The sequence below is a fragment of the Rana temporaria genome, chromosome 6 (genome assembly GCF_905171775.1).
Source record: "Rana temporaria chromosome 6, aRanTem1.1, whole genome shotgun sequence".
In the NCBI taxonomy this organism is placed as follows: domain Eukaryota; kingdom Metazoa; phylum Chordata; class Amphibia; order Anura; family Ranidae; genus Rana; species Rana temporaria.
In genome coordinates this window covers 1,739,332-1,764,434 of record NC_053494.1, presented here as the reverse complement: position 1 = coordinate 1,764,434, position 25,103 = coordinate 1,739,332, and the positions used below count along the sequence as shown (strand labels likewise).

Genomic DNA, 25,103 nt, shown 5'->3' with positions numbered 1-25,103 from the left:
TTAGGATTCTGGTTAGGGTTGGTGTTAGGGTTCCGGTTAGGGTTAGGATTCAGGTTAGAGTAAGGGTTGGTGTTAGGGTTAGGGTTGAGGTTAGGATTAGGATCGGTGTTAGTGTTAGTGTAGGGTTGGTGTTACAGTTAGGGTTCCAGTTAGGGTTCTAGTTAGGGTTGATATTAGGGTTAGGGTTGGTGTCAGGGTTCCGGTTAGGGTTATGATTCTGGTTAGGGTTGAGGTTAGGGTTAGGGTTGGTATTAGGGTTAGGGTTATGTTTAGGGTTAGGATTCCAGTTAGGGTTGAGGTTAGAGTTAGCGTTGATATTAGGGTTAGGATTCTAGTTAGGGTTAGAAATCCGGTTAGGGTTAGGGATGGTTTTGGTATTAGGTTTCTGTTAGGGTTAGGATTCTAATGTTAGGGTTAGGGATCCGGTTAGGGTTCCGATTAGGGTTATAATTCTGGTTAGGGTTAGGATTGGTGTTAGTGTTAGGGTTCTGGTTAGGGTTAAGATTCTGGTTAGGGTTAGTGTTGGTGTTAGGGTTCGTGTTCAGGTTAGGATTCCAGTTAGGGTTAGAGTTGGTTTTAGTGTTAGGGTTGATGTTAATGTTAGGGTTCTGTTAGGATTAGGATAGGGTTAGGGTTGGTTTTAGGGTTCCGGTTAGGGTTAGGGTTGGTGCTAGGGTTTGGGTTTGAGGTTAGGGTTAGTTTAGGGTTAGAGTTGGTGGTAGTGTTAGGGTTCAATTTAGGGTTGGGATTCCGGTTAGGCTTGAGGTTTAGGTTAGGGTTCCAGTTTGGGTTAAGGTTGATGTTAGGGTTAATGATAGGGTTAGGGTTTAAGCAAATGTTAGGCTTTAGGTAAGAGTTAGGGTACTTAGTGTTAGGGTTGGGGTTAGGGTTAGGATTAGGGTTGGTTTTAGGGTTCGGGTTCCAGATAGGGTTAGGTTTCTGGTTAGGGTTAGGGATCCAGTTAGGGTTAGGTTTGGTTTTAGGGTCAATGATAGGGTTAGGGTTAAGGCAAGGGTTAGGGTTCTGCTTAGTGTTAGGGTTAGGGTGAGTATTCTGGTTAGGGTTGGTGTTAGGGTTCCAGTTAGGATTAGGGTTGGTGTTAGGGTTAGGATTACGGTTAGGGTTAGGATTGAGGTTAGGGTTCCAGTTAGGGTTAGGGTTGGTGTTAGGGTTAATGATTGGGTTAGGGTTAAGGCAAGGGTTAGGGTTCACCAACTGAGAGAATGCTATCATCCCAGAAGGACGGGCGGTTTAGTTGTAAAACGGCCGGCTTGACATTTTTTACAAGCGCATTACTACACATGTTTGTACATGCAATTTATATATTTATTAAACACAGTTTACAGTACTTCACTATGGCAGTGTTATTTACATGGGGATTTCCTAATTGGGAGAAACACTGAGGACCTGTGAGACTCTGAAGGGTTAACTCATCAGTGAGAGACCCCTGGTGGGGATTACTAGCCACACGTTGTCACCATCTCAATCAGGAGATCAGTGACGCTGATAAGGAGACATCTTACTAGAGGTGGAGGAACCTTTTCTGCAGGAACATGGCACTTCTCCTGGGTGTTACAGTGACTTTAGCCCCCTTCTTTTATTCACTGGAGGACTTCTAACTATGGTGACTAGGGATGAGCCGAACACCCCCGTGTTCAGTTCGCACCAGAACCTTTGAACGGACCGAACGTTCACGCGAACATTTAGAACCCCATTGAAGTCTATGGGACTCGAACGTTCAAATTCAAAAGTGCTCATTTTAAAGCCTAATATGCAAGTTATTGTTGGAAAACGTCTTTGAGAACCCGGGTCTTGTCCCAGGGAACATGTATCAATGGAAAAAAAGTTGTAAGAACGGTCGTTTTTTTCTGGAGCAGCGATTTTAATGATGCTTAAAGTGAAAAATAAAATGAAAAATTACTTTAAATATCACACCTGCTGGGTGTCTATAGTATGCCTGTGAGGTGGCACGTGTTTAGAACTGTCCCTACACAAAATTAGATTACTATAAGACAAAAGTCATTTAAGACTTGCGGCTTTAATGTAATGTTTGGTCCCTGAAATATGGATGAAAATCACTGAGAAAATAGCATGGGTTTCCCCACCACCACAGAAGTATACAGGTGGTGCAAACAAGACAGGGACTGTAGGTTTGTTGTTAAGTAGAATCTGTTTGTAATTTTGAACTGGTACTTCTTTAAAGTGTAGCTCCAGCCATAAAATCTATTTTTAAGCTTTTCTGAAAACATGGAGAAGGGTTATCACCCCTGTAACATTTGTTTTGTTGCCTGTGTGCATCTGTTCAGAAGATTGCACCTCACTTTCTGTCCCAATGACAAAAGATTTTTTTTGTGAAACAAGAATTGGTGATAAAGCATCAGTGGACAGGAGACACCTCTTACAGAAGAGAATTTCCCTTCCTAGGGGTAGATTTCCTCTCACTTCCTGTTGTCTCCTTCCATTTGCAATTAGGAGTCGTTTGTAAGTTGGATGTTTGAAAGTAGGGGCCTGCCGTATATACTCTGCAGAAATTTGGGCCCTAGGTGTTGGTGTTGCCACAACACTGTAAGCCCTCACAGTTAGTCTTGGTGGGCACTGGAACGCCCTGCTGTGAAATATTAGATCAATAATTGTAATTATACGCCCCTGTTAAACAGGGGCAGAAAAATAGGGCCTTAGGCACTGGTGGCGGTGCCACAACATTGCAACCCCTCACAGATACTGTAATTGGAGCGCAGCAAAGAGCCACATTTTTTTATTATACGCCCCTGTTAAACAGGGGCAGAAAAATTGGGCCTTAGGCACTGGTGGCGGTGCCCAGAACCAACAATGTTCTTACTAGCTATCAGCAAGATCATTGAGGAGGAAAAGAATATTCAGTCAGCATAATAGGACAGTCACTCAGCATCAGCATAGGCAGTGTACAAGGGATCTGACATTTCAAAAGAATTATTCATCCTGCCTCTTTGGAGATGTGCCTGTGCCTCCTCCTCCCCCTCCTCCTCTCTCCTATCAGGCACCCACATACAGTCAGTGACCTCATCATCCCCTCCCTCCTCATCACTGTAGAAAACCTGGCAGTATGATGCAGCTGGTGGAACATGACTGCCAGATTGCTGTCCTTCTTGGGCACCCCCTCTCTTCGGGCTCACTTTACTGCCTTCCTCTATCTGTGTTCCATCATCAGAGCCTTCAAAACGCTGTGCATCTCCATGCAGCATGTACCCAACACTGTGTTCAAACAGTTTGGGGGACTCCTCAGGAGGACATGGTGGGACTAGGGAAGGAGTTAGTGATGCCATTGAGCAGAGGGAAGAGGACGTCTTGGCAGGTACTTTGCCAGACAAAGTAAGCTCAGCCTGGGTGAAAGAGGATGAGGAGAATAAGGACGGCTTGGTCATCCACTCTACCAATTTGTCTGCATGTTGAGGCTCAACACGGCCAGCTCCCGAAAAGAAGGACGAGCGTGTCAAACGACCACATGCTGAAGAGGGTGCACCGTGTCCACCACCAGCACTGTTGCCTCTAGATGCAGAGCCTGCTTACCTTTGTGACTCTCTGCCTCTCTTTTTTGTCCTTCCAGACATTATAATGGTCTGAAGAGGACAAAGTCAGTACACACACCTCGTAGCTTTAGGTGCAAACTGCAGAGGACACGTGCAGTACACACCAAGTAGGTTTAGGTGCAAAGTAATGAGCACACTTGCACTATACACCAAGTGGGTTTAGCTGCAAAGTAATGAGCACACTTGCACTATACACCAAGTGGGTTTAGGTGAAAAGTAATATGCCAATGGTGCCGCTGCTATGTGTTTCAGCCAATCAGGAAGGAAAATCTTGGAATGCTGAGACACTCATGGACATCACTGGATGTTGAGGGACCTCAGGTGTTGGAAGGGCTCAGGGGGCTTCTGCACAAATAATGCATTAAGATAAAAAAAAGCTTCTACCTTTACAACTTCTTTAAGGACCGACCCTATTTTTTCAAACTTGTTGAAAGCTAAAATCATTTTGATGATATGACAGTTAAAATTAGAAGCGGCGCACCACCCACCCCACAGTTACGGAATGCTGGCTGCCCGCATACCGGATGTAGTGCGACCTCTTTATGGGGGCGGTAGACTAATTTGCCTCTCAGCCCAGTCCGCCCCACTAACAGTGTAGCGTAAGTTGGCATGGACTCTTTCTGTGCCGCCCCCCCCCCTGCAAAGTACTGCCCTAGGCCTGGGCCTTGTTGGCCTATTCCAGGATACAGCGTTGGCTACATGAGTGTCACTGCAACGCTGTTGCACAGCTCCAAACTGTCCCTGATTTTGAGGGACAGTCCCTGATTTGGAGCAAGGTCCCTCTTTCTCTCATTCCTCCTCATTTGTCCCTCATTTTGGTCTGATCTGATCTTGTCCTTGTGGATTTAATGAACCTTTTTTTGGTTAATTCTCCTTTAACCACTTCCTTACCGTAGGATGCCATATGACGTCCTGGACTTCAGTGGGGGATATCTGAATGATGGGTTCAGCTACAGGCATCATCCAGACATCCTCCTATTCAGGGGGTGATTCTGCGCTCCATAAGAACGATCATAGCGGTGTGATCTTTATCTTCATCTTAAAGTGTCAGATGGACTGTAGAAGTGTTATATTCCCCAACATGTTTAACATATTTGCGTGAGTGTGTGTTTGTGACTGGTCCTGCCTCGTTGGTTCTTTTCCATCTCTTTGGAAATCTACAGACGATCAAAGGAAATTACAAAATACAGGATTATTTGTGACACTTGTGTGAAGCCTGGAGGCATTTGCATAGCAAATATTTTGCTCCTTCTTTTTAAACAGTAGTCTGGAGAACTGGATTTAAAATGTTACATTTGTTTTAAAAAGACTTTTGCTGCGTACACACGATCAGAAATTCCAAAAAGAAAAGTCCGATGTGAGCTTTTGGTCGGAAAATCCGACTGTGTGTATGCTCCATTGGACTTTTGCTGTCAGAATTTTTGCCAACAAAAGATTGAGAGCAGGTTCTCTATTTTTCAGACGGAAAAAGTTCCTATTGGAAAATCCACTCGTCTGTATGCAATTCAGATACGCAGAAAAACATGCATGCTCAGAATCAAGCAGAAGAGCCGAACTGCCTATTGAACTTCATTGATCTCGGCTCATCGTACGTCTTGTACATCACCACGTTCTTGACAGTCGGAATTTCCGACAAGATTTGTGTGACCGTGTGTATGCAACATAAGTTTGAGCCAAAATTCCATCGGAAAAAAATCCACGGTTTTCTTGTTGAAATTTCCAATCGTGTGTACGTGGCATTAGGAAATAAAGTTTAAAATAAAATACTAAAAAAGGATTGTTTTTATTAGATAATTCCTCCAAGAGAAAACGTTGTCTGCTCCTCATTGATATTTTAAATTTATAGTGATAATAGTCAAAGTTCTGAGTGTACATAATGGTCAAGAGAGGACAACAGCCTCCAGTCCTGAAGTGGTGAATTATTTCAGTAGAATGGAAATGAGGAAAGATTGTATTACACGGGATGTTCTGTACTTTAGATGTCGGCATTGCAATGAAATCCATCACATTTATGCAAAGTCACTCATGAGACAGATCTCTGAAGGCTTTTTCCATAATTCCAACTCTAATTCTATCATTGTGTCTGCTATCACTGGACGTGTCCCATCATCTCTGTCCGGAGATCACACCAAACCTCAACATTATGTCTCCATACCTCTTATCCATGTTTGTCTCCTCAGTCTTGGGACTGGTCTTGGCAATCCCTTCTAACACTTGTATTGTGATGGGTAATCTGGACATCATCAGAAAGAAAGGGAAGTTGAGTCCCTCCGATGTGATCTTTCTGGGGAAGGGAATTGTGAATATTCTCCTCCAGTGTGTGATGAGTCTTCAGACAATGCTCTATGTCTTGTGTCCAGAAGTCCTTAATATTACAGGAGAACATGGATTTATGATCACATCAGTTTACTTCCTAATCTACTATAACTTCTGGTTGACCTTCTGGCTCTCGGCTCATTACTGTACCAGCATCACCAATCTCAGCTATGGGTTCTTCATCTGGTTAAATAGAAGTGTGTCCAATTTCCTGAGTCACCTTCTATTCCTGACAGCACTTGGGGTGTTCATTGTGAGTGTTCCGCGGTTCTGGGCTACAAATGCAGACAGCTTACAGTCTTCTGAGAACAGTACAAAAGCCTCTGGTAACAGGTACCTGGAATTTTATTTGCCTACAAACACCCTAGGCTGCATTCTACCAACCTGCCTTAGTCTTCTGTTCCTGGTCCTGACTTTCTCCTTTCTGCTCAGACACGTCTGGAGGGTGAAGAATAACGACTCGGGATCAACACGTCCAAATCTTCAGGCTCATGTCACGGCACTGAGGACAATCTTCTTCTTACTTCTCATGTTTGCAATCTTTTGCATGACTCAAGCAGTCGCTTTTTTTCAAAATTCCTCACTGTTTACAGTCAGTTGGGATTTACAATTATTATCTCAATCGGTGGAGGCAGCCGTCATCTTCCAGGCCAGCAAGAAGCTGAGAAGGATCATTCTGAGAAGATTCTGGATAAAATGTGGGTGGAACACAGAGACTTAAAACATAGAGGATCCTTAACGTTAATGTCTAAATATTAACAATAATTTTTTTGAATAGAAATCAGTATGATCCCGATCATCTTAAAGTGTCAGATGGACTGTAGAAGTGTTATATTCCCCAACATTTTTACAATATTTGCGTGAGTGTGTGTTTGTGACTGGTCCTGCCTCGTTGGTTCTTTTCCATATCTTTGGAAATCTACCGATGATCAAAGGAAATGACAAAATACGGGATTATTTGTGACACTTGTGTGAAGCCTGGAGGCATTCGCATAGCAAATATTTTGCTCCTTCTTTTTAAACAGTAGTCTGGAGAACTGGATTTAAAATGTTACATTTGTTTTAAAAAGACTTTTGCCGCGTACACACGATCAGAAATTCCAAAAAGAAAAGTCCGATGTGAGCTTTTGGTCGGAAATTCAGACTGTGTGTATGCTCCATCCGACTTTTGCTGTCAGAATTTTTGCCAACAAAAGATTGAGAGCAGGTTCTCTATTTTTCAGACGGAAAAAGTTCCGGAAAATCCACTCGTCTGTATGCAATTCAGATACGCAGAAAAACATGCATGCTCAGAACCAAGCAGAAGAGCCGAACTGCCTATTGAACTTCATTGATCTCGGCTCATCGTACGTCTTGTACGTCATCACGTCCTTGACAGTCGGAAATTTCCGACAAGATTTGTGTGACCGTGTGTATGCATAACAAGTTTGAGTCAAAATTCCATCAGAAAAAAATCCACGGTTTTCTTGTAGAAATTTCCAATCGTGTGTACGTGGCATTAGGAAATAAAGTTTAAAATAAAATACTAAAAAAGGATTGTTTTTATTAGATAATTCCTCCAAGAGAAAACGTTGTCTGCTCCTCATTGATATTTAAAATTTATAGTGATAATAGTCAAAGTTCTGAGTGTACATAATGGTCAAGAGAGGACAACAGCCTCCAGTCCTGAAGTGGTGAATTATTTCAGTATAATGGAAATGAGTCAGAGATTGTTTTACACGGGATGTTCTGTACTTTAGATGTCGGCATTCAAATGAAATCCATCACATTTATGCAAAGTCAATCATGAGACGGATCTCTGAAGGTTTTTTCCCAAATTCCAACTCTAATTCTATCATTCTGTCTGCTATCACTGGACGTGTCTCATCATCTCTGTCCGGAGATCACACCAAACCTCAACATGATGTCTCTGTACTTCTTATCTATTTTGATTTATTTGGTCTTGGGACTGGTCTTGGCAATCCTTTCTAACACTGAAATGGGTAATCTGGACATCATCAGAAAGAAAGGGAAGTTGAGTCCCTTCGACGTGATCTTTCTGGGGAAGGGAATTGTGAATATTCTCCTCCAGTGTGTGCTGAGCCTACAGGGAATGTTCTTTGTCTTTTCTCCTGCAGTCTTACTCACCAGACAAGTGTGGGTGTTTGTGAACATATCAGTTTACTTCCTAACATAACGTATGCGCGTTCGCCTGGTCACAGCGCTGCGCATCCACCTAGTTGTGACGCTGCACGTCCTTGTGCACTGATGAGCTTCAGCGTGTCCTTGCCTACGCAGGTTCACCATCCTTGTGTTATTGCGCATAGGGATGCGCCTATTTCCCTGACATTTGCAGTCCCAAATCATGGGTCAAGTCGTACAAGTGAGAAAGGGGCATTATAATGACAATTGTCTAAGATGGGGATTACCATACTTTGAAGAGATTTCTCCAATTTTCTTTTTGAGTGTACTGTACAGAAAGCTATGAGAAAGTTCTCAAACAGACAAACATGAAATTAGCCCCCCCCCTAGCCTCCTCAGTGCATAGATCTGGGTTCTTCCTCCAGAAACTCTGTACCTATCCTCCCCCCAATAATACATCCACAGAGAACACGTCCCTGATGCGTATAGTCACTTCCAGACTTCGTCTAAGGGTTGTCTCAGACGAAGTCCGGGAGTGACGAAACACGTCAGGGACGTGATATCTGTGGATAACCGGAAGTGACGTGTGTGGTCCACAGGACGCCAAGGAATCAGGAAATAGAGTAAACGACTAACACAGATGTCTCTACCTGGGCTGCAAGGTGATCCTGTGACTAAAGATTGCATTTACACTTTATTTTGCTTCAATTTTACCTTATTATTGTACGTTTAAATTGTAAGGGGGGCTTTTTTGGGGGTTTATTAAAACTTTTTAAAGCAGTATCACGCTATGTGGACAGTATATTCCTTTCACACGTTTTACTGGATCCTTGCAAAGTACAAGTAAAAGTTTGGTGAAGGTTCAGCTTGGAATGGTGGATGACCAGTTGCGTATTTTACCCCGGTTTTTGGTGAGTGCATCCCCAAAGGGGAGAACCCCTGCATGCGGTGAAGTGTATTTTCTGGTGGAAGGTGTTTTGGTTCAACACAACACAAGTCACTACATATCTTTTCTCACTATCATCTTCCTTATATGAACATTATATGGAAGCTTGTCAAATTTCAACATTTTGACAGAAGCGCTGCTTTTTTCTGAGGACTCTTTTTAGCTTTGAGGACTTTTTTATATTGTTTTTTACATTTAATGTTTATATTTTAGTGGCTGTTATTTATGATCATTATCATATTTTAACTATTTTCTGAATAATATATTACTTGGAGACCCTAATTGCCATACTCCTGAGCGTTGAGTGGTGCTTTTTTAGTTGGGGCGTCCAAAGCATCCTTTATAGATTGTCTCATAGACTGTTGTAGGCTGTTGCCGGCCAGTGTGAGTTGGGGTGGGATCACTGTTTATGTAATGTGTGTTTCTCCCGTTGTTTGCCTCCTAGGTGTGAATTCCCATTGTTAATTGAGTTAATTAAGTCACCTGTTGTTTCTGTCTGTTGGCTAATTTGGCTAAATTTTGGAGGTTCCTATGATGAGATTAGCTTTGAGTGAACTCTACCTTGTTATCTAACCCCTTTGTGATGTTTTTTGGTAAATATTTGTTTCTATTGTTAATGTGGTGACTGACCTACTTTTGAAGTGTATAAAATGCTGTATTTATGTTCAATAAACAATAATTCCTTAGGTTCTTTCCAAGCATCTTGTCTGTATACGATTCTTTTACGGTAAAGGGATGGTATTAGCTCTTGGTCTGCTGGAAGGGTGTGGAGGGCAGGAGGCATTGTTTGACAAAATCACCTAAACTGGGTGCTGTGTGTTCCATCACACCCCTCTTACAAGGTTTGCTATAAGAGAAGTAAGGGGTCCATATAGTGAACTTGGTGTTGAGTTATTCACTTTACGGTCAACACAGATGACACAGGGGCACTCTCTACATCAAGAAGAAAAGAGATTTCATCTCCAAATACGGAAAGGTTTCTTCACAGTAAGAGCTGTGAAAATGTGGAATAGACTCCCTCCAGTGGATCTGGCCAGCTCAGTAGATTGCTTTAAGAAAGGTCTGGATTCTTTCCTAAATGTACATAATATAACTGGGTACTGACACTTATAGGTAAAGTTGATCCGGGGAAAATCCGATTTCCCCCTCGGGGGATCAGGAAGGAATTTTTTCCCCTGCTGTAGCAAATTGGATCTCATGCTCTGCTGTTTTTTTTGCCTTCCTCTGGATCAACTGTGGGTATAGGATTGTGTATATGGAATTGTATGATTTTTTTTATGGTTGAACTGGATGGTCTTTTTTCAACCTGACTAACTATGTAACTATGTGAATTCCCTTTCACTGTGCCGGCAGTGAGATCAATGTGCGGGGGTCATATATAGGGATGAGCCGAACACCCCCTTGTTTGGTTCACATCAGAACTTGCGAACACACCAAATGTTCGTGTGAACTTTAGAACCCCGATAAAGTCTATGGGACTCGAACATTTGAAATCTAAAGTGCTAATTTTAAAGGCTAATATGCAAGTTATTGTCCAAAAAAGTGTTTGGGGACCTGGGTCCTGTCCCAGGGGACATGTATCAATGCAAAAAAAGTTTTAAAAACTCCTGTTTTTTCGGGAGCAGTGAATTTAATAATGCTAAAAGTGAAACAATAAAAGTGAAATATTACTTTTAATTTTGTACCTGGGGGGGGTGTAAAGTTAGCATGTGAAAAAGTGCATGTTTCTCATACTTAGAACTGTCCCTGCACAAAGTGTCATTTCTGAAAGAAAAAAAGTGATTTAAAACCGCACTTGCGGCTCTAATGAATTGTCGGCTCCCGGCAATTCAGAGAGGATTCATTCATAAAAAAAAAAAAGCGTGGGGGTCCCCCCAAATTCAATTACCAGGCCCTTCAGGTCTGATATGGGTATTAAGGGGAACCCCGCCGTCAATTTAAAAAAAATGATGTGGGGGTTCCCCCAAATATCCATTCCAGACCCTTTAGGTCTGGTGTGGATTTTAAGGGGAACTCCACCCCAATTTTTTTTAAATAATTGTGTGGAGTTCCATGCCCTCAACATGGGGAGGATGTCCCCATGTTGATGGGGACAAGGGCCTCATCCCCACAACCCTTGCCCAGCGGTTGTGGGAGTATGCGGGTGGGGGGCTTATCAGAATCTGGAAGACACCTTTTACAAAGGGGACCCCCAGATCCTGCCCCCCCTATGTGAATTGGTAATGGGGTACATTGAACCCCTACCATTTCACGAAGGAAGTCTAAATAGTTGTAAAAAACACACACACACCGTAGAAAAAAGTCCTTTATTAATAAAAAAATAAAAAATAAATCCAGCGATGGTAATCCACTTGTTCCCGGCTCCCATAAATTATAAAACTTATAAATTGGCCTCTTACCGAATTCCCACAATCCCTTATTACAGGGATCGTGGGAATTCGGTAAGAGGCCAATCTATAAGTTTGGTGGAGGAGATGTCACGTTTTCCTTTGGACACGTTTACAACCAATCTGTAATGTGGCACAGATGCACGGGTGTTTGACATACTATCTGCTGTCTAACGGACTTTCTGCTGTTAATATTTTGGACTATGAACTCATTCATAGCCAAAGTTCACATTTAGCTAATGTCTTTTTGATCCAAGTGTTTTTTTCGTTTGTTTTTTTGTTTTCACTGGTGTGGGATTTTGAGGTGGCTGCATGCTGCACCCTAGTGGCCATTAGAGGTCGCTCCTAACATAGCAGCCGGCCTTTCACTTACATCACTATAGATCACCCACTTGCATACGTCTGTGTCCGGCAAGAAGGGTGGTTGAGGTAGCCCAATTATTAAGTTGTCAAGGGCTGAGGTAAGGGTCAAGGCAGGCAGCAATCACAGAGAGAGTCTGCCACCTAAGCAAAGGGTCAGTAACAAGTGTTAGAAGAGATTGCCAAGAGCGCCTGTAAAGCACCTGAAAAATGTCTCCCCTGCAGCCCCAGTTTGAGAGCCCAAGTGCTTCCACACTGGGGTGGTGTGCTTGCAGGATGTTAGAAAAAGTCCTGCAAGCAGCATCTTTCGGGCGATGCGGGAGCGCTGTATGCACCGCTCCTGCCATTGAAATCAATGGGCAGTGCTGCCAAAGCGCCTCCAAAGTGCTTCAGCAGCAGCGATTTGTGGGTCGCTTTTAACCCTTTATTCGGCTTATAGCGGGTTTAAAAGTGGATGAAAAGCGCCGCTATAACAGCGGTAAAGCGATGTTAAAATCAGTGGCGCTTTACCGCTAAAGCCCACCCACCCCAGTGTGAAAGTAGCCATATGCGGATATAGACATGGCATGTGATTTGCACCCGCACACGCACTGTCTGTGCAATGCGAGTTCAGACGCACAGTTGTATGGCTGAACTCACATTGGATTTGCGTAAAAACCGTGCATGGACTTTTTTCCCCGCACTGGAATCGGAACGCATGGGTATTGACATCCACAGTTCACACTGTGATCTGCAAACCAATCTGGGGGCGTCATTAACATCGTATTGACAGCAGTTCGCAGAGGGCAGTGTGAACTGCCTGCGTGAGAGATGCAATGTGGGAACCGGCCCTGGAATCGCTCTGGTTCCCGAATTGTTACAGTATGAACCAGGGCTTAAGGGATACAGGCCCAGCAGTGTTCCTCATTAGATCCCTGCAGGCTTAGCAGTGTTCCTCATTAGAGCCCTGCAGGCCCAGCAGTGTTCCTCATTAAAGCCCTGCAGGCCCAGCAGTGTTCCTCATTAGATCCCTGCAGGCCCAGCAGTGATCCTCATTAGAGACCTGCAGGCCCAGCAGTGTTCCTCATTAGATCCCTGCAGGCTTAGCAGTGTTCCTCATTAGAGCCCTGCAGGCCCAGCAGTGTTCCTCATTAGAGCCCTGCATGCCCAGCAGTGTTCCTCATTAAAGCCCTGCAGGCCCAGCAGTGATCCTCATTAGAGACCTGCAGGCCCATCAATGTTCCTCACTAGAGCCCTGCAGGCCCATCAGTGTTCCTCACTAGAGCCCTGCAGGCCCATCAGTGTTCCTCATTAGAGCCCTGCATGCCCATCAGTGTTCCTAATTAGAGCCCTGCAGGCCCAGCAGTGTTCCTCATTAGAGCCCTGCAGGCCCAGCGCAAAAGTGATGCCGCAAACAAGCATCGAAGCGTTTCAGCCAACAGGAAAGGAAGATCTAAATCCGCCATCTTGAGAGTGGGCTTATATACCCATAGAGCAGTGTTTCTCAACTCCAGTCCTCAAGGCGCCCCAACAGGTCATGTTTTCAGGATTTCCCTCAGATAAAACGGCTGTGGTAATTACTAAGGCAGTGAAACTGATCAAAACACCTGCACAAAATCATAATTTGAAAGAATTTGAAAGAACAAAAAAACGAAAATTATAAATAATAACTTATATTTATAATTTTATTATTTATTAACTATTAAATTATAGGTATTGGAATTTGATTTCATAACTAACTAATAATATAATAACTTAACTATTACCAACTATTAAATGATATTATTTATTATAATAATTATTAATTATATAATAATTATTATTAATTATTTGGCTGTTAGTGAGCGTAATGAATGCTAATTTATCCAAAGTTACGAATTATCTGAAATAACAAATGAAATGGAATGAATTAATAACAAATAATATTAAAAAGTTTTTATTATTATTATTGCTATTTATTATTTATTAATTTGTTCCGTTACATTTGTTTAGATGCGGCATTCGTTATTTCGTAATTAATTTGTAACTTCGGATAAATTCGTATTCATTACGTTCACTAACAGCCAAATTTGAAAGAAAATTCCAATACCTATAATTTAATAGTTAGTGATTTTAGATTTTCTAATCTTTGGAATTTCTCATTTTCGCATTTACCTATTTATGTATTTACGTTTTTTCAAATTTACAAATCTATACATTTTCGAAAAAATGTGTTAAACGGGTTGGATGTTTCCGAATTAACCAATTTGTCGAAATCCGTTACAAAACGAGTTTAAAACAAAACAAATTTCCCATCGTCCCCCCCACTCCCACGACTCACTAGATTCCAAGACTAAAGTAAAATCTGGAATAAACTCCCTGTCTCGTTAATAGGCCGTATTAATCTCTTAAGGACCAGCGCACACATATACGTCAACCGAATGGCAGGAACAGGCAAATGGGCGTACAGGTACGTCCCTTTAAATTTGCGACCGTGTCCATTCCACGGTGTCCGCCGGTGTCCCGCGATCGGGTCACAGAGCTGAAGAACAGGGAGAAGCCAGTGTAAACATAACATCTCCCTGTTCTGCCTAGTGACAGGACACTGATCGTCTGTTCCCTCTCATCGGGAACAGTGATCAGTGACGTGCCACTCGTAGTCATGCCCCCTAACAGTAAGAATCACTCCCTAGGACACATTTAACCCCTTCACCGCCAGTGTCATTTACACAGTAATCAGTGCATTTTTATAGCACTTATTGCTGTATAAATGTGATTGGTCCCAAAATGGCATCAAAAATGCCCGATGTGTCCGTCATAATATCGCAGTCACGATAAAAATAACAGATTGCCGCCATTACTATTAAAAAAAAACAATAAAAATGCCATAAAACTATCCCCTATTTTGGGGATTTGTTTTACCAAAAATATGTAGAAGAATACGTATCGGCCTAAACTGAGGGAAAAAAAGCTTTTTATATATTTTTTGGGGATATTTATTATAGCAAAAAGTAAAAAATATTTTTTTTTTTTTTAAATGAAATCCGCAGAGGTGATCAAATACCACCAAAAGAAAGCTCTATTTGTGGGAAAAAAACTACGTCAATTTTGTTTGGGAGCCATGTCGCACGACCGCGCAATTGTCAGTTAAAGCGACGCAGTGCCGAATTGCAAAAACTGGCCAGGTCCTTTACCTGCCTAAAGGTCCGGGTCTTAAGTGGTTAAATGATAAATTTATAAGGTGCGTGATCGCCGGTGCCAAAATATCGGCACATTCTTTCAGCAGTTTTGTGGGAATGATGTCATGAGGCAAAGTACTGTCTCGTAGGGTTCTGATAATATTATTTGTGGTGTCGATGGAAATAGACTTTAGCATGAACTTTGTTGATTGAGGCGTGCTTGTATTGATATTAGCTTTTTGATTTAAGGGGGTCGGGCTAGTATTTTTTTTTTGCTGAATTGTTTCATGGATTTTTTTAATTTTGTTAATGAAGTAATCCGATAATTCATTGCAAAAATCTTGTGTTTCATAATTCGGAGCCTCTAGGCAGGCTGGTTTCATGGTCTCAGCGACTAAGGTAAAGAGCTGGCAGGGACGGTTACGGGCTTTTGATAGATAATGAAAGACTCCCCCAACTTCCAGTTCTTAAGCCTCGTACACACGCTCGGTTTTCTTGGCAAGAACCAGCAAGAAAACTGCTGGCCGATCTTTCTTGCAGAGTAAACCGTGCGTGTGTACGAGGCTTTGAGGTTTCTTGTCAAGAAAACTGCCCAGAATCCCAACGAGAAAAATAAAGAACCGTCTCTCTTTTTTCTTGTCATGATTCTCGGCAGTGTTTTCCTGCCGAGAAACCCGAGCGTGTGTATACTTACCTGTCGCCGTGGAAACCCGCGCATGCTCGAAATGACATAGACACATGCGCGGTAGCTACCTAGACATAGGTAGGGTGTAGCAAGATGGCGGCGACGGTATCGAATGTGACTAGCGCATGCTCGTCATAGTCGATAACGTCACCGTGTTCTTTCCATTCAAAAGAACGGCGATTCTTTTGAATGGAGTGTCTGTACACTCGGCCGGCAAGAGATTCTTGCCAAGAATCTCGTCAGGAAAAATTAAGTTTTATTCCTGACGATATTCTGGGCCGTGTGTATAGTGCTTTATGCCGCGCACATACGATCGGACATTCCGACAACAAAATGGTGGATTTGTTCCCGACGGATGTTGGATCAAACTTGTCTTGCATACACACGGTCACAAAAATGTTGTTGGAAATTCCAAACATCAAGAACGCGGTGACGTACAAGACGTACGACGAGCTGAGAAAAGAAGTTCAAGACCAGTCGTGTTAGTAGAAGTTTGGTGAGAGGCAATTTTCGCTTTTCAGTCCGTTACAGCGTGACGAATTTGCTATCTCCATTATGAACGCTAGTTTTACCAGACAGAGCGCTTTCCGTCTCGTATTTAGAGCATGCATAGGATTTTTGTGCGTCGGAATTGGCTACACATGATTGAAATTTCCTTCTGAATTTTTCCCATTGAAGAATAAGGCTTGGACTCAGGAATTGGAACAGGGACCTCCCCCAGAGGACAAAGGTCAGAAGGCGGTTTCCCAGAAGTCAAAGGTCACAGGACGTGGCTGACCCACCCTAGCCAAAGTGGGGAATGAACAAGTCGGGGAATGAACAATTCGGGGAAAGCGTCTTCTGACCTTTGACCTCACGCACTGCACATGGGCGAGTCGTGCTGCGCTCCCGGAATGGCCAGGTGTCCCAGGTGATGGCCTAAAGGGAGGGTCCACCTAGGGGCAGAGGAGGAGTAGCCTAGCTGGAAGTAGGGAGTGGGACAGGAAGTCCCACTTCTACCGAAGCCCCCCCCGCAAAAAAAAAATGACATGCCAAATGCTTAAAGCACTTTCTTTTGTAGTGTCAATTTTGGTTTATGTGATTCTGTTTGGATAATTTGTTTGCATTGTTTTAATGTTGTTTGAATATAAAAATAAGAATAATCTGATTTGAAAAAAGAAAAACAAGTTTTTAAAATGATAGTTTTTTTCAGGAGCAGTGATTTTAATAAGGCTTAAAATGAAACAATAAAAGTAAAAAATAATCATTTGTGGCGCATCTGTGTGATGTGTATTATAAGGCTGCAGCAATGATGACGTTTCTAAAGGGGGAAAAAAATCATTTAAACAAATGACAATTACTGTAAATAAAAATCAAGGAAAAAAGTCCCTCCCCAGTCCATACCAGGCCCATAGGATCTGGTATAGATATTAAGGGGAACTCCACGCCAAAATGTAAAAAATCCCCCCCCCCCCCCCAAATCCATACCAGATCCTTATGCGAGCACGCAGCCTGGAGGTCAGGATAGGGGGGGATGAGCTAGTACCCCCCTCCTGAACCATACCATGCCACATGCCCTCAACATGGGGGGATGGGTGCTTTGGGGCGGGGGGCTCTTCACCCCCAGACCCCAAAGCACCATGTCCCCATGGGGACAAGAGCCTCTTCCCAACAACCCTGGTCATTGGTTGTTGGGGTCCCTGGGGGGGAATGCTTATTGGAATCTGAAAGCCCCCAGATCCCGTCCCCCATCCCCTATGTGAATGGGTATTGTATACATTGTAACTACTCACAATAATATAAAATTGCAAATGACCAAAGATCTGGTGAGATCTCTCTAGAATTTTTATTAATCGACTTTTAAGCACAAGTTCTTCCCACCATTGGAATCCATTGAACACGATGACCACAGAAGTCCCATTGTTGGGGGAAGGGATGGGGTTGGGGGATGTTACAGGAAAAGTGGATCCAACTGTTTTATCTGAGAATCCTTCATCCCCATTACCTGTCCATGAGATGTGTGTATTGGGATATTGGTTGGAAAAATACGGATGAAAACACAAAGACCGGGACATTCTGTATGATGACTTTATTGTTTATAGAAGCTACACACAATTTTTATTTTACATTTTTCCTATATACTGTATGTTCTATTGTATTATTTATATTATTATTAATAAATGTTTTCATATTTTTTCTCTACATACGTATTATTGTATTATAAATATTTGTATTAATATTATTATTATTATTATTATTATTATTATTATTAATAATAATAATAAAATTGTTTATATTGTTTTCTCTATCCATGTTCTATTGTATTATTATTATTATTATTATTATTATTATTATTATTATTATTATTATTATTGTTATTATTATTATTAATAAAATTGTTTATATTGTTTTTCTATACATGTTCTATTGTATTATTATTATTATTGATAATAATAAATGTTATTTTATATTTTTTTTTTACATACAGTATGTTCTATTGTATTATTATTATTATTATTATTATTATTATTAATACAGTTGTTTATATTTTTTTCTTTATACATGTTCTATTGTATTAATATTATTATTATTATTATTATTAATAATAAATGTTTTTTTTTTATATTTTTTCTCTACATATGTTCTATTGTATTATTATTATTATTATTATTATTATTATTATTATTATTATTATTATTATTATTATTATTAAAGATAAAACAGAAGGGAGGAAGAGGGAATACACAGAGCAAAATTAGGGTGATATCCCAGTTACTTTTGGATTATGAAGGAGAGTCCTAGAAGAAGAAAGAAAAGGGGTATATGGAGATATTTTGTTGGGAAACGCTCTCTCTCTCTCTCTCTCTATATATATATATAAAAATAAAGTTGTATAAATGATATGACGATATATTAAGTTTGTTAATTGTGCCCAAAATAAGGAATAATGTTTCCATGTACTCACTGGCTGCTTTCTTATATAAATAAAGAATGTAAAAAAAAAAAAGAATAACATTTTTTATATTTTTTTCTCTATACAGTATGTATTAGATACTGTTTTACAGTATTATTATTATTATTATTATTATTATTATTATTATTATTATTATTGTTATTATTATTATTGTTTAGAGCTGTACAAAGTGGGGACACACAGAGACCTGATAATATACATCACATACATATATTTTTAAATATCTTTCTCATTACTTTGACAACAAAATGTTCACATTGTTGTAAATTGGAGTTACAACCAAAATATTTTTCACACTGTGAGGATCAGAACCCATAAAATGTGATGATTTTGGGACATGAAGTGAGGTTGGATCTCCCAAACAAGGACGCGGAGCTCCCTATAGACCTGATGGGGGATCTAGCATTAAACACTACTGATATATAATATATTTATATTTTGTGCTAACCTTGTCTCCTTGGTGGAGAAGATCCCTTCACTTCTGGTCCCAGGGATCTCATTGTAGCTGCTTTAGACCAAACGTCATTTATATTATAAATGTAACATCATAATGGGGTTGATTTACCGTATTTGCCGGTGTATAAGGCGACTGGGCATATAAGACGACCCAATAATTCTCCAGCTAAAAGGTTGGTTTTGGGATATACTCGCCGTATAAGACGACCCCCTTCTGACACACCTCACTGTGCCCATTGAATACCTCACTGTGCCCATTGCCTACCTCACTGTGCCCATTGCCTACCTCACTGTGCTCATTGCATACCTCGCTGTGCCCATTGCATACCTCACTGTGCCCATTGCCTACCTCACTGTGCCCATTGCATGCCTCACTGTGCCCATTACCTACCTCACTGTGCCGATCTCCAGATCTCCAGACCTTATCCCTGTATGTAGAGTCAGTCAGACTTTGGGCGTCCATTGTATAAAAAGCCGTGCCGTCTCCTCATCCTCATCCTCCGTTTCCCAGCAGAGCCAGTGTTCGGTGTTCCGCCTATCATGGAGGTCCTCTTGTCCGAGGCCGAGGATGAGAGGACCTCCTTGATAGGGGAAACACTGAACAGAGGCTCTGCTGGGAAACTGAGTGTTCCGCCTATCACAGAATAACACGAGGAGAAGGTGCGGCTTTTGAACAATGGACGCCCGCAGTCTGACTGACTCTGCATCCGGCGTATAAAACGACCCCCGACTTTTGGGTGATATTTTTAAGTACATAAGGTTGTCTTATACGCCATAAAATACGGTACTACTACTAGAGAAGGCAAAATCTGGTGCAGCTGTGCATGGTAGCCAATCAGCTTCTAGCTTCAGCTTGTTCAATTGAGCTTTGACAAAAAAACTGGAAATGATTGTTTTTTACGCAAAGCTGCACCAGATTTAGCGCTTTGTAGTTTTAGTAAATCAACCCCAATGTGTTTAGTTAAAGAAAAAGTTAAACAATTTGGTTTTCAATTTCGGGTTTCCATGGATTAGAATGAGACTTTGAAGAGTTGGATACATCAGGAGAATTATCCAGGAACAAAATTCTAAAGTATCATGTTGGTAGGAAGTCAGCAAGGACACCATAGATGAAATGTAAAAAGTCAAGTCCAGGACAAGTCTCATGATCATTATCCTGGTGGCCCGGATGTGTCCCTGGAGCTGAGATGACGTTAGGTGAGACTCACTGAGGTTTATCCTCCAGACGTGTCTCAGCAGTGATGTGACACATTGACCGATGCAGAGACAAGTCAGAGTGAAGGGAAGAAGACATCCAAAGGTTGAGTTAAACATGGTGTAACTAAAATGCACACTAAAATTAAAGGAACCCATAGTCATGAAAAAAGTTCCATTTTGTATAGGATTGGCTTCAGTTAACCATAAAAGTGGCAAAGTGACGATGATTGAGCCAAGAAGTGACCCCACAATGAGCTGAGGAACAGAAGACAGGAACGTGGCTTTAATCCTCAGAAGATAAGGGTGGGAAAAGTTCACCAATCGGACAAAGTAGAAGATGGAGAGCCAAGCAGTGTTCCAGGCACTGGTATAAAAGAAAGCAAAATATAGGGAAAACAATAATAAAACAAAAATCTTGCCAAAGTTGAAGAACATCTTAATAGTGTACAGCATGCCATCAGAGGACAGGCAGACCTGCAGGAAAATATTGGTAAGCGCTGTAGACATTTGGATTTGGTCACAGACAACCGAATTTCTGCTCTTTTTCCATTGTAACAAATACAAAGTCAGAAGTAAAGAGTTGGTCATTGTCCCGGAGAGACCCGTGAGAAGTGAGAACACAAATTTGAACAGATCCACAGCTGTGATCATCTTAGAAGAAGGAAGAGTGATTGTTGGGTTCTCCTTCTGCAGAGATAATCTGGATACAATAATAGTGCAGGTATAAAGTGAAATCTGTCAGAAGAGATTCAGAGAAGACGTATCATGGAATGCAAATCTCTCCAGGATCCGGTTGCCGGGTTTGATGGGCAGAAAACGTCTCATCGGGTTTCATAGGAAATCATTCGCTTCACCTGATCCTAGTTTGGTTTGTACCGGTGAGCTCAGGAACATTCTACAGAAATAAATCACCTTCTATAAAAAAAAAATATGTTGAATGCCGTTTTGCTTATGATAGCATCTGCCTTGTATTCGCTACGATCCTCTATGTTCTATGTATACTTTGTATCCCTACTTCCTTCATATGGGGGCAGTGTTGTTATTGTTAAAGGGAACTTACAGATTTCATTTTTTGTTAAAAAATAAAATAAAAAATAAATAATAATGGCCATTTTCTTCACTAATAGGCAAGTGGTTGTCAAAGAAATGAAATGGCTAGGCACTGCTTTAGAGAACTTGCCCCCCCCCCACCCCCGAAAAATTAAAACATTTCATTTGGTGGGCAGCATGCAATTTTAATACTGCTGTAAAGGCAACATAGAAAATTAGAAACTCATCACCTGGAGTGTGGCAATCGAGCTTTCAAGATCCATGAGATCCGCTCCTTTCTGGCGAGATATAAGAGCAGCAGGGCTTCCCTGTTGGCGTGTACCTGATGGTATAGCTCTCTGAGACAGGAGAGATGACCCACAACCAGAAGCTGTGGACCCAGCTGTCAGCTTTCTTTTCTCCAGTGACACAGAGGCTTTAATGTAATGCCGACTGAGGCCACTCCATACTAATGGCCAGGGAACATCCAGATCTGTTTGCCACACAACAAGAGACCAAAATTCGATCACACAACAACCAGTCGTAACCACCAGAGGCAGCTGGTGATCACAATTTTTGGGGGGCACAAACAAACTGAAAAAAAATAAATAAACACAGCCACTGTGCCATCAAACGCATCCACTGTACCCATAAATTGCCGCCACTGTGCAATCAAACGCAGCTACTGTACCTATCAATCGCTGCCAGTGTGCCCATCAATTGCTGTCACTGTGCCCCATCAATTACCGCTACTGTGCCCCATCAATTGATGCCAGTGTGCCCATCAATTGGCACTACTGTGCCCATAAATTGCTGCCACTGTGCCCCATCAATTGCTGCCACTGTGCCCCATCAATTGGTGCCACTGTGCCCCATCAATTGGTGCCACTGTGCCCCATCAATTGGTGCCACTGTGCCCATAATTTGCAGCTACATGCCCATCAACTGCCACTACTGTGCCCCATCAAATGCTGCCAGTTGTAGTGATATAATATATAGTGTCCAGTAGATCATTGATATTTTAGGTATTAGTATGATGACTATAAATTATGTTCCGCAGCAACACCCCAGGCTCTCCAGAGAGTGCATTTATTTAACTTCCAATACAGAGCAAAGTCCACATTCCACAGATACAAATCCAACAAGGTATATAATTCAGAATCCCATCTTTTCCTAGACCTGTGCCTTCATATTCAGAGAATATACAGAGAATATTCTGAGTGACAAGACTGACTGAATGCCGGCTTGAATGTCTCAAAATACTGGTCTCACACTGGAGGGAGGGGTTCTTCCAGGTCAACCAAATGTTTCCCATGAATGAATACCCTCTCAAGTCTAATTACCATCAATAAATACTTCCTTAAGAATGTAAACAATGTACCCTTTGAGGTTAACAGGACAGCTCACACACCTAGGTAGTCTTGCATAAGATTAACACATCAAAGGGTCTTCAGCTGTCCCTTTGATATGTTAGAATTTAGCTGGCTTCGACAATTCAACTGAATTCCTGGTCAATATGATAATGTAATACAATATCCTATGCCTATGGCCTATGGCTCTAATCAGGACGCTTATTAGAGCTGACTGCTTAAAAAAAAACGCTGCTGCAATTCAGATGCCCTGCGCCCGACAAGGTGCCGGACACCTAAATAGGGGATGGCAGCAGCAACCATAGATAGATTCATCTAATGCATGAATCTATCTAAGGTGATAGAGGGGTGACAGGAGAGAGGGGGCGGCGCTCCTGCACCCTTAATGGACACACTGCCACTGATAACCACTCTCTGGGTCTGCAATCCCTTCTTCTAGAAGCCCTGCTAAATCAGATCAGATTAGCACCGGACACTGGAGACCCACAGCAGTCAGCAGATACTGAGGTGAGAGATATTTCTGACCCATATGAATGACTCTTCAACACAGCCAGACCTTATCTCTGCCTTCCCCACCACTAGAGTTGGGCGAATGGGTCATTGGCGGTTCACCCCATTCAGGGAACACCCAAATTTGCAGGATGTTTGGTAGGTGTTCGTCCTGCAATGCACTGTGCATTCTGCACCCTGATTGGACAAAGTTGTGCCCAATCGGGGTGCAGTAAAAGCTGGTTGTTAAGGAATGGGGCCGGGAAGCTGGCCAGCTGGCCAGTGCCCCCCCCGCCTAGTCTAAACAGGGCTGGTATGGGTCTGGTAGTTATTCTTAAAAAAAATGGTGTGGCCCCCCCCCAAAATCCATACCAGACCCTTACCTGAGCATGCAGCCTGGCAGGTCAGGAAAGGGGGAAGCGAGCTCCTGAACCATACCAGGCCACATGCCCTCAACATGGGGGGTGGGGGCTCTGCCCCCCCACCCCAAAGCACCTTGTCCCTATGTTGATGGGGACAAGGGCCTCATCCCCACAACCCTGTCTGGTGGTTGTGGGGGTATGTGTGCATATCAAAATCTGTAAAGCCCCCTTTAATATCACAGGTCTGGTATGGGGACCCCATGCTGTTTTTTCTTTATTTTTTTAATTGCAACCACGAGTCAATTTAATGATATTTGATGTTTTCGATGTTTTTTTTATTTAGAATTGTAATTTTTTGCTGCAGCAGGTTCTATGCATGCTGGTTGAGGACACAAGCAGATGTGACAGTTTTGGTTGAAGACACAATCAAATGTGACAGTTTTCATATTCAGCATTGCAGCATTTGAAACCGGTAAATCAATGGGTTTAGTTCTGCTTTATAATTTACTGCTGGGGCTCTGGGCCTCAGCAAAATGGCCGCCTCCGGCAAAAAGAAACAAGAACAATGCTGGAGGCAGTTTACAGAACCCACTCATTTTGGTGGCATAATTATTAACGTGGAATGTATGTTCCTTGCTAAAAGAACATTATTTTTTATGAAGTTGTTATGAGTAAAGTTCCACTTTAAAGTAGAACTATGGGCAAAACTTTTTCCTGACGCTACTAGTGATAGAGCTCCGCCTCTCTTCCACTCCCTCAGGACCAGTGAATATCATAAATAAAGGCCTCGTTAGACCCCACCCCATTCTTATTTTCAGTACTATGTCCCCACCTCTGCCTTTGTGCAGCATCCATCTGGGTTCAGCCTCTCCCAAAATGTAGTCCCAGCGCTCGGGCCGCTAAATGTACTAAACAGCCTGGGAGCCCCTTCTAGGGGTCTTGATAGGGCCCTGTAGTGTTTGCTTTTTAGGAACAAAATCTGCCATTAAGTGTCTGCGGGCTGAGGCTTGGGGGAGGGGGCAGCTAGTTCATTCATTCACTCCATGGTCCCTTGCATCTTACAGGGCAGCCTATTCCTTTGCTGTCTCCCCGTGTGTTCCCTTTTTTACCTCGGTCTTTTCCTTTTTCTGTGCCTCCCATGGCTCTGTTTTTTTGAATAGTATTTTGCCCTCTTACTTGTCCTTGTGGGGTCTGGTCCACGCTGCCAGTGGTGTTCCCAACCTCCCTTTAGGGCGAGAGCGGCCACTCAGGACAATTTTTCTGTGCTGGAGGAGCTCTTGATCCATCAGGATGCACTGGCCTTCTGGAAAACCAACTGCCATTTTCCTTTTGTCAACATCCCGGGGAAGATCTCTAGATCTCCAGGGACAATTCAAGGGGCTAAGACTGCCCTTGAGGTTAGGTCAGATGTGGCCTCCTATACTTGGCACTGGATCGTCCTTTTCTCTGGTTCCTGGGACAGACAAGCTTACCTTTGATGACCCCTGCTGTTTATTCTCAGGTATGACACCCCAGGAAAAAAAAGGAGATGCTTGTGTATGTATATATATATGTATATGCATATATTTTTATGTATATATTTGCAATAATTTATTTGTTCCCCTTATGCCTAGTACACACGAGCGGGATTCCCGATAGGAAAAGATCTGTCAGAAATCCAGGGGGGAAAACCGAAAACCTGCTCAGTAACTTTTCCCCCATACACACAAGAGGTTTTCCCATCGGGAAA

General features: G+C 42.2%; 1 protein-coding gene across 1 annotated transcript; it reads left to right on the top strand.

The window, feature by feature from the left end:
- The first annotated feature begins 5,709 nt into the window (after positions 1-5,709).
- Positions 5,710-6,603, top strand: LOC120942757 (taste receptor type 2 member 40-like). The gene has a single exon (XM_040355684.1). It carries the CDS (start codon positions 5,710-5,712, stop codon positions 6,601-6,603), a length of 894 nt encoding a protein of 297 aa, XP_040211618.1.
- Positions 6,604-25,103: the final 18,500 nt, after the last annotated feature.